The sequence below is a fragment of the Archocentrus centrarchus genome, chromosome 11, assembly GCF_007364275.1.
Source record: "Archocentrus centrarchus isolate MPI-CPG fArcCen1 chromosome 11, fArcCen1, whole genome shotgun sequence".
NCBI classification, from domain to species: domain Eukaryota; kingdom Metazoa; phylum Chordata; class Actinopteri; order Cichliformes; family Cichlidae; genus Archocentrus; species Archocentrus centrarchus.
This window is the reverse complement of record NC_044356.1, coordinates 17,271,984-17,282,325: the sequence shown is the minus strand read 5'-3', so window position 1 is coordinate 17,282,325 and position 10,342 is coordinate 17,271,984. Positions and strand designations below refer to the sequence as shown.

The 10,342-nt window shown below is 38.8% G+C and overlaps 1 protein-coding gene across 1 annotated transcript in view; it reads left to right on the top strand.

Annotated features, from left to right (window-relative positions):
* The first annotated feature begins 2,487 nt into the window (after window positions 1–2,487).
* Window positions 2,488–10,342, top strand: part of dtnbp1b (dystrobrevin binding protein 1b) — a 33,523-nt gene continuing 25,668 nt past the window's right edge. The window contains exons 1-2 of the mRNA XM_030741231.1: window positions 2,488–2,561; window positions 2,648–2,849. Of these exons, the coding sequence (XP_030597091.1) occupies window positions 2,687–2,849 (163 nt within the window). The 5' untranslated portion in view covers window positions 2,488–2,561; window positions 2,648–2,686. The remainder of the gene's footprint in view (window positions 2,562–2,647; window positions 2,850–10,342) is intronic.

Genomic DNA, 10,342 nt, shown 5'->3' with positions numbered 1-10,342 from the left:
ACTGCACTAGTGAGATATGACAAATTTTAAAACACTTGGAAACCAAATACAAAAGGTAACTCTCTTTGGAAATCAGACACCTTCAAAACTGTGCCTCCTCCTAAAAAATGTCTTAATTTGTTCTGTTATGGCTCTTGAATTTCTTTATTCCTGCTTTTATTCAACGAGTCTTTTTTGTTAGAGTAGAAAGTGCTTTGACATATCACCCCATGGTTGATGAATCATGTATTTTCCACACTCTTCCTTGCTGGATGATCATGTTATGTTAATATTGTGATACCTGGCCAAAGGCATAATCAGTGCGCAACTCCAGTTCGCAACACGTTTGGATTGCCACAAACACAACAACCAGCTGATCTGAGCAGAGTCGGGTGGCACGTAAACGACTAATCCACAAATTCTTGGGACAATAAAACAAGACTGCTTTTGAATGGCATTGTCATATTATTTCAGTAAGGACTGATAAATAACTGTATATAACAAATTTTTGGGAATCTGTTTATGTTTTCTGTATCAGGGTGGCTGTAGCTCAGGAGGTGGAGCGGGTCACCTGCTAATCGGAAGGTTGGTGGGTTGATTCCTGGCTGCTCCAGTCTGCATGCAAAAGTATCCTTGGGCAAGATACTAAACCCCAAGTTGCTCTCCGATGCAACCGTCAAGAGTATGAATGTGTGTGAATGTTAGAAAGCACTTAGCCATAGAAAGAAGTGCTTGTATGAATGTGTGTGAATGGATGAATGAGGCATGTTGTATAAAGTGATTTGAGTGCTCAAAGTAGAGTAGAAAAGAGCTATATAAGAACCAGTCTATTTACCATCTGAAAGAAAAAAATATTGGCTGACAGATCGGATTTTTAAATCCCCAAATATCAGTATCAGGATTTGTCTTAAAAATCCTATATCAGTCTGGCTGTACTTGGGGACACCATTTGAAAAGGAAAGTCATGAAAGAAGTGTAGCTACTTCACTCATTTTTATTGCAGGACTCTCACAGTAAATCTGGAATGTGTCATGGTCAGAAGTTGCTGGCTTTCTGAGAGTTATCAAAGAAATTCCCAGTAAAACCTTGAAATGATTCTTTAATCCACTTTTTCTGTATTGGTATATTGGTATATTCTGCAGCCATCTATGAATTTCTATAGTTTACCAGTGGTGAAAGAATTGAAATGAATTCATACTGTTTTAAACATTTTCAAGGCACTGCATTTCTTTTTTCTATTTTTCATGGGTTCTGAATGTGAATTCAGGGCAGTTATTTGGTTTATAATTTGTCTTTTGTATTGCATGATTTCATACTCAAAGAGTCCATCCTCAATTCCAGCCGGTGCACTTTTTACCCTTCCCACAGCTCATTCTGTGCCGCAGTTATAATCACCCATAGCTAATTAAGGGGCTTATAATATTTCCGTCGAGTTGCCTGCAGCATCATTTGTGCAGCTGTATCCAAAAGCTATTGATTGTGGCTACTGCTGTTTGTAGCTTGTTTTTCATGTAGAACAGCCCTTCGGGCATTGAGAGCTGTGAAGGATCCTGAAGATGAAGGCTAAGGTTGCTGTTGGTTTTATTGTGTGCTTGTGTGTGCATGTGTGTGTGAGAGATGGATTCATTTCTCTTTAGACTCACTAACCTACGTTACTCTAAAGTGATTCATTCATCCCTTTCAGTCTTTTAATGTGTTTTTTAGTAAAAAGAGTGCACAAATTTTAACACAACTTTATCCAGTTAACAGCCTTATTTAAAAAAACAGATATCCACAGTACTGTATCACTGGCACTTGTAGATCAGAGAAGCCATACTTGCAAGAGATGTGTCTTTGCTGGTCCCTTCACTTGAGCTTAGCATGCACTGGAAAAGGGGTGGGCAATTTGAGAGAGAAAAGAAATCGGGAGGAGTTGGTGAAGGACATGAGAGGAGGCGACAGAGCTAGGTGGATTTGTGATGCTCTTCACAGCATCATGCTAATGAGGAGGATTATTATGTCCCCCCCTCAGGCAGTGGAGGCACAGTGTGGGCACAAGTGTGTTTCACTTTTGATGCTGTGATTTGTGTGTAACGCTGTTCATGCTTACATGCGCAGTGCATGACAAAAGCAGAAAACCTAACCTTTTGAAAAGGGTTCTGTTTAGTTACCTTGACAGCTTTGCTCTGTATCCACTTTAATAGGTGCTCGTAATCCCTACCCATGAAAATAGCTTGCTCCTCCAGATATATATAAAGTATGCAGACTGGGTTAAGAGGCATTCATGTGTGTTTAAAGGTCAGAGCCAAATGTGTTCATGAGTTGAAAAAAATGCTCAGCTACACACACAAACCTTCAAACTCATAAGCATCTGTGCTCTTATTTTTCTATCTTCCTTGTGTACACACCCTCTTTCCCACCCCCTCTTCACCCTCTCTTCTCTACTCACGTCCCCCTCCTCCCTCCCTCACTCAGCAGCAGCCAGTGGTATGCTCCAATCGTTTTCGTTCTTCTCTCTCTCTCTGCACTGTCAGCCTCAGCAGTCTCCACACCGGAGCGAGACACTGGTGCGGCGCTGATCCCCACATGCACGTGCATGCTTTGTGAGTGGCAGGTTCTTAAAAACGCTCAGCGTTGAAGTGTGTACAAGTGTGCATGAAAATGTTTTTCTGAAGCATCTTTTGTGCAGAGGAGCATGCGTGCGGACCGAGAGACAGTGTGAGGATGCATGGTTGGCAGGTGTTGTCGTGATCGGTGGAGTTTTCGGTGTACTATCGTTGTGCTGTCTGCCTTCCCCGTCCTCCAATTTGGTTATCCTGTGAGGACAAAAAAGCATCCTGCCGGGATGTCCACCTCGCCTGGTGCAAATGATGGGAGCCAAAGGAACTCTTGTAAGTGACTTTATTTCATATTTCATGATTGAAGGTGGTGATCTCTCTGTTTTTCCACGATGTGAAACGTCTGTTTGATTTTGTTTGAAAGAACCTCCTTTTTTCCCATTCAAATAGAGGATGTTATTGTTGAAGGACAGAAACAGCACATAATTTAAGGTGATGCAACAACAAATACATTTCATCAATAATATAGACATTAATAGTGAAATAACAACTGCACTTTTTACTGAAAGCAGGAATGCAGCATCTGTTGTGTGAGAGTTAGGTTGTATGCCACTGTACAAGATGTAATTCTGAAGATAAGTAAAATAGTAAAAGAGAAGTGTGCACACTGGTGCATGTTTACATGACACAAAAACTGCTCAGAGGGGTGTGTAATGTGGAAGTCTGTGTGTGTATGCATGAGTGTGTTTACACACATCCTGGAGCTGCTCCAGCTGTCGATGTATTGAGAAGGTGCTGCTCGTCGACTGACAACCAAGACAGCTGTATCTTTTCAGGAAACGACCAGATGCTGATGTCATTCATTACTGTCAAACTGTTAAGTATTTCATTTTCACAATGGACAGCACCACCTGTGTTTTGTTTTGTTTACTCATTACTTATTTATTTATTTAAATTAAACTGATTATTGAATAAGTATGAAAAGTTGCATTATTTTCCTCTGCAAATGTGTTTGCATTTTTTCCACTTGTTTGTACTGTGTCTGCAGTTTTAACTGTGCGGGGCAGTACTGGGGTTTTGAAAAAGGAATACAGCTATACTCTGTTATTCTGTGTATTCAGTGGGTGAAAGTGTGTGGGACTGATGTGCAGTTTTAATGTTTGACTTCATTCTGGCTTCAAGCAACACACACACACACCTACGCACACACACGCACACACACACACACACACAAAGGATTTCTGTACTGTAAGTGGGTAATTGATAAGACGAAGTGAGTCATTTTGACTCATTTGAAAGCTCAGTGGGAACATACACACAGAAATTCTCTCAAACACACACGCACACACACGCGTGCACACACACACACACACACACACACAAATGCATTGACTGTCTTGACTGAGGCACAGATCACAGCTGGGAAAATGGGCCTTCCTTTATTGCTTTCATTATTATTGCACCATCCCCCCTCTTCCTGCTTTCATTCCCCTTCTCCCCTCTGTTATTTTCAGGATGTTATTTACTGTCCAGCCTTTCATATAACTTGCCTGGAAACCTTCTGTGTGTCTGGGTGATGCATTAATTATCACACAGTGACACACCCACCCACAGTAGGTATCAATTGTGTGTTTGTGACTGAGGGCTTTTTATATAATTACATTGTTGTGTGCTCTATTATTTGACAGAGTATTACTGAAGCTTTTTTTGTTGTATAACTCCCATTTCACTCTTATGTGTCTAGTTCTTGGTTGCTTTGCATTGAATTTGACCAGTTTGCTCCTTGTCAAGACACATCCATCATGTTACCTTCTCACAGAGCAGTGCTTTCAGATGGAAATATCAAGTTGCTTCAGGCTACAATTACTGATTTACAAACCATAATGTTACATAACCAAATGCAGCGTCTGAGGAAACAGTGTAAGCTAAAGAATAGCTTTTAAGAAAAGAAAAAGTGAGATCAGAGGTGAGTTTGAGATTGAACAAGTGAAGAAAAGGTTTAATCAAGGACATAAATATTTAAAATATATTACCATATCTAAGGTTGTATAAATAAAACAGTCAACATGCCTAAACAATGCTTATGATCATAAAACACCAAATATAGTGCTTGCTGCACTGATTTTATTGATTAAAACAAATCATCTCAGATGATACAAAGAGAGAAGATAGTTATGAACTATTTATGGATATTGTTTTTAGACCCCCTTTTTTTCTAAGGCAGCAATATTTTTAGATATCAGTGGAATTTTTTATCTGTGTCCTACCATCTTGACTCACTGCGGTATTATCAAAGTGTAGTGATGGTGCAGATCTCTTCTATCTCTGTTAGTTTGTGTCCTCTGTAAAGGAGCAACAGCAGGCATCTGCCACTGAGATGGATGTGCTGTGTCATCACTTCCTCAGCCAAATGATGGCTTGCCTCACCTCTCTGTTCCTCGTCGCTATTTTCCCCATCTACTCTCCTCTTCTCCCTGTCCCCACCTTTCTTTCTCTTTGTGCCCGGTTACTGTACACATCTGCTCTCTTCACTACTGGTGTCCTTAATCTCCTCTCCTCTCTCCTCCCCTCCTCTCCTCTCCCCCCGACTGCTTTATCTAGGTTCACATGAAACTTTAATTGCATGTAAATCAAAGCGCTGCAGATATAATTAGTCTTTTGTGCTGCTTTAATAAGAGGAGTCTGGACTATTGAAATATGGTAGAGTAGCTGCCTCCTGCACTATCTCTGATAGCTAAAGCCACAGGGCATACTCAAGTTTTAATACTGAAGGAAGGAAAGTGAACTTTTGAAGTGAAGGATTTTAGTAACAAAAAAAATATTCCTGGTGCTTGATTGTCCTTACTAGTGTAGGGTTACTCTTCCCTCTCCATGCATAAAAATCTATTTATATTCCATTCTATTCAGCAGACAATATTTGATAGGTAAATGCTCATTAAAGTTATCAGTATCAGTACTGTGTGTCAAAAAAATTGCATTTTAAAATCATAATTGGTGTCTACTTTTGGCAGAAGAGGAACTTTGGAAATGTGACAGTAAGCAGGCAGCAGCACAGAAGGTGGGAATGTTTTTCATGCTGAACCAATTATTTGCTTGTGCGAAAAAGTTTAAACACTCTTAATGACACAATTGTTTTAATCTGGCACTGGTATGGATGTATCAAGCCACTGTACGTGTATGCTTTCATGTTTGCATACATTTCTCCATGTGCCTCAGTCCATGCAAACGAAATGCAGTTAGCTTGCTAATGATTAGCATATTCAAACATTAATCACATTGCTTATAAACACAGAGGCTGTGCACACTGACGTGCATTTAATTTGTCTGAACACTTTCAAGGAAGTCCCGTTTCCTTTGAGGCAACTAAAAGAGATTAATACTAGCTTCAACTGACCTCACTTCTTGCTTTTTTTTTCTTTTTTTTTTTTTGCCAGATGACATGATGAAAAATTAACATCAATATTTTCAGACCTTTTGGTAACATGTTTTCATTGCTATTCAAAGCTTGCATGCATGTATGCTCATATATGCACACACATATAACACATCCGATTCATGCATTTTTCATTTGTTGTTTTTTGTTTGTTTACCCACTTGTTGTTGAGTCATGGGCATGTCAGCTATCACTATGCAGTATTTATGGATATCTCTGTCTGCTCCATGTTTGTTTATTATCCTTTTCTCCCTCTCTTCCCCCCCTCCCTCCTTCTGTGACTCGTTCCTACCTTCTTTCTTTCCAAATCATGTCCACCTGGCTTAACAGGTGTTGCTGGCAAACCGTTAGCATTATGTCTCCTGTAGTAACACTTATAAGTCTATTCATCTGTAATAGAAGGACAGGTTAAATTTTGTATCTGTTGTAATTACTTTACAAAATCTGTCAATTGTAAATTGATCATGCTTAATGTTTTCATTTGTTACTTTGTTATTCTTTTGTGTAATATGCTCAGTTTGATTAGGAGAAACATTTTATAAGAAGATCGGCCCAGAAGGGAAAAGAGACGGGGGAGTGATGAGACAATAAAAAAGTGAGAGGTATTAATTGGGAGTAAAAGGAAGAAAGAGGTGAAAGAGGGTACAAAATGAAAATTACATGAATAATGAACAGGAAAAGGAAAAGAGGAAGACAGAGCAAAGAGAAGACATGTAAGACGAGAGCAGGGAAAAAGAAATGGGATAGAATGGAAAACAGGTGGAGGGTGAAGGAGAGTGGACGACAAGACAGGCAATTAGTGACTCAAGAAACAGGGAGAGATTACTAGTAGAACAGGACTTTAAAAGACTGAGTCAAATCTAGGAATGCAGCACAGAGACAGAATATTAATGCAGGAGAGTGAGACAGACCTCTACACTCTTAGGAAGCCTTCTAATTGGTGCTGGTTGTGGTGGTGGTATTTGGGTTGCACTAAGATCACAGACTGCAGGACTGGAGGAACTCTACTCTCCTCTACTGAAGCCATGACAGGATCTTTCATTCATTTACAAAGATTAATGACAGTTAAACATGAGAAAATTAGGACCTTGTCACATACCTTGTGCTATGATTATTGTAGTTGTGACATATCGTCAGAGGCTTTGACTCAATGTGCTCACTGTGGTTTAAGTGCAGATTAAAGCATTTCATATCAGAAGATTTTCAACCCGTTTATATGTGCTTGTTTTTAACTTGGCATACTGGGATTTCTGTTCAGTCACTTGAATTGTTGAAACATCTAAATACAGTAATAGATATCTGTTGATTTTTTTCAGAATCTACAAAAGAATCACCGCATACACTTTCATCTGGCCAAATATAAGTTAATGTCAGTTGTAATGAAGTTGTATAATCTTTTTGTAACCCTTTTCAGTATCACAGCTACAAATAAGCTCCCGTTGCTCATCATGCTGAGAAATTATACTCCGAGCTGCATGACATGACAAAAGAATAAATACTTAGATCCACACAGAGCATAATGACTGTAATTAAGAGGACAATAGTGACTGATATATAATTTTACACACTAAGGAAGTGTGAGAGGGATGAATCTGAATTTAAGCTGTCAGGTGATTTCAAACACCCTCGCAAATGTGCCTGGCAATGATGTAAAACTTGGGGACAAAGATGACAGGCTGCTTTAAATTGTATTTTACAAAGAGAGACACACACAGAGATTAAAAAACACCATGCATTCTCATGCATACACTGCATCTGTCCAAATGTAAAATCTCTTTTATCATCATGTAGAAAAGAAGCACATGTAATGGGTGTTTTTGTTTCAAAACCCGGTCACAGATGGTTTAGAAATGGCTTTTTCCATCACTGTGTGAGATACCTCAGCAGGTGAGTTATCACTTTTTTTCCCTCTTCTCTCCTCCCACTCCTCTGGGAAATGGAGAGAAAGGTGATCGAGAGAAAAGTGATGGTGTGGTTAGACAGCTAGAGAAGCTCTAATTAGGTCCATGGTTGAACTAACGGTATTTGGAGGCTTCTATGAAGAACAGTCTCTTACAGTTTATGCTGTCTTTTACTGTGGATTCAATTTGCACGTATTTTTTGATACTTTTTTGTTATGCTTGTCTATATGCATCTGTATTTCTGCTCTGTATATACTGTAAAGACAGTTATAGTGTTGTCATAGAGCATGTTTTTTCCCCTACACTCTCTTTCTCACTCTCCATATTTGTGTCTGCACCTTACTTATATGTGTATGCATGCTGTGTATGCACATGGATGCAGATATCAGTTATTATGTCTGTTCCCCTTCTTCTTTGTATGGTATTGTCTGACAGATTTATTATTTATGTGTGCAGTGTGGGGGACAATGTGACGCTCAAAAAAATACTATCTTTCCAGCACTGTACCAGGTGACTATGAAGTCTGAAACATTAAAATAATAGATCATTTGACAAAACAGTACAGTCACTGAGCGAATAACTATGATTTTCATCCCAGGGGATGATGCTTTTGTTAAAAAGCCTGAAGGAAAGAAAACAGAACTTCATAACTCACATTGGCTGCTAAGTATCTGAATTATCGTATAAAGGATTGCAGCATAACTACAGTAGGTGATTTATAAATACTGAATTTTTACAATAACATTTGTCAGAGCAGAACTGTATGGCCAAAAACAACAAAAACACATATCTGGATATGCTGAAGCTCTTTTAAGTATAAAGTATCAATATTTAATTGTAATAGAAAAACCACTACCACAGTGGTGTCTGTTTGTAAATAAAATAGTTTAAGGTAATACAATAAAAGAATGCAATACCTGAAAAGATGTGCATTGTATGAAAGTGCTATGGTGGGCCAGCCTTCCCCTTTTGGAAGATAGCTCTGTTTGCCCTTATTGTGGGAAGTGAGTGATCATCTGTGTTGCAAGTGCTTGGAAGTAATGTTACCAGCTCAGAGCTGGTACAAAGCATGCCAGCAGTGATGTTAAGTTACTAAAATGAGCCATGAAGTGTCTAGTCAGGTCCAGGATTCAATATGAGTGTTGTCCATATGTTGTGAACTGTGTTAACTGCCCCAGGTATAAAAAGGACATAAAATTCCAGTTTTATGCAACATTATGATATTGTCTCTCTGCCTCTCCTTATCTCTATACAGTTGGTCCAGACAGTAAAAGCTAGTTACAGCCATGAGCCAGGCAAGAATAGAGATATTTGCTGTAGATCTGTGTGCCCACACACCAGTTAGCAAGAGAAAGGAACACAGCTGCTCTTTCTACTAAAATGTAGTGAATTTAAAAAACACATCTAAATGATAACCTGTGTACCTGCTATTATAGTCATACAACACAAGTCTGTATATCTATTATGAATTTCACAATGCACCTACTGTATCTATATTAATAAGGTCTATGTGAAATTTTCTTTTTTAATTCTTAAAGACGTAGTTGGTGCACTTCTTCATTGAAGGCTAGCTCAAAATATTCTGTGCTGACAAACTGTGAATCTAGTTAAAATATTTATGTATTTGACTTGAAGCTACCAGGTATACATTTTTGAACAGCAGAATTGAACCACATGATCATGATGCACTCTAACAGCCCCAGGACATAAAGTACTAAGTAGATGGTACTGCACTAGGCCATGGGCAAAAGAAAGTGAAACATTGAAAAAAGAAATAATCAAACAATGGAATATACTTTGCGGTAATAAATACCAGAGGGGGTGGGGGGTTGTATGTATAGTTTTATGTCATCACTGTGCAAATATTCTGTAACATTCTCTCTTCTGGCCAAGATTAGGATTTTACAATTCATGCTGGGACTGACTGGAGTGCACACCATGACTGCAAATAAATGAGGGTGTGAAAGACAGACAAGAGCAACAAAGGAGGGATGAAGAGAATATTTGAAAAATATGCAGCGCCAGAGAGGAACTGAAGCTTAGCAAAAACAAAGAGATGTTGCTGATCGCTTCTGATATCTCTGTCAGTGTGAGAAAAACACCCTTGAACTATTTAGTGTAAGACTTCAGCACAGATGAGGAGATGAGCTCCCTGCTCAGCAGTTAACCCAGAGAACCGAAAAAAAGAATAAGACTTGGCATGACAGTGTTAGTATATTGCCTTTTCAGTTTCACACCATTATTATGACACCTCTATGTATTAACATAAAGGTGTCATTATTATGACACCTTTATGTCAATACATAGAGCAGTACGTTGTAACTATGTCAAGAATATCAGCCCTGCATGCTGAACAACAACTGTTTTGTTTAGGAACATAACCCTTTCATTTCTGCATATGGACCTGCTCACATTGCATGTTTGCAGTGGCATCAAAATGTAATTGAAATGGAAATTGCAGTGAATCATGCAGAAGCTGGTATATTTTCATT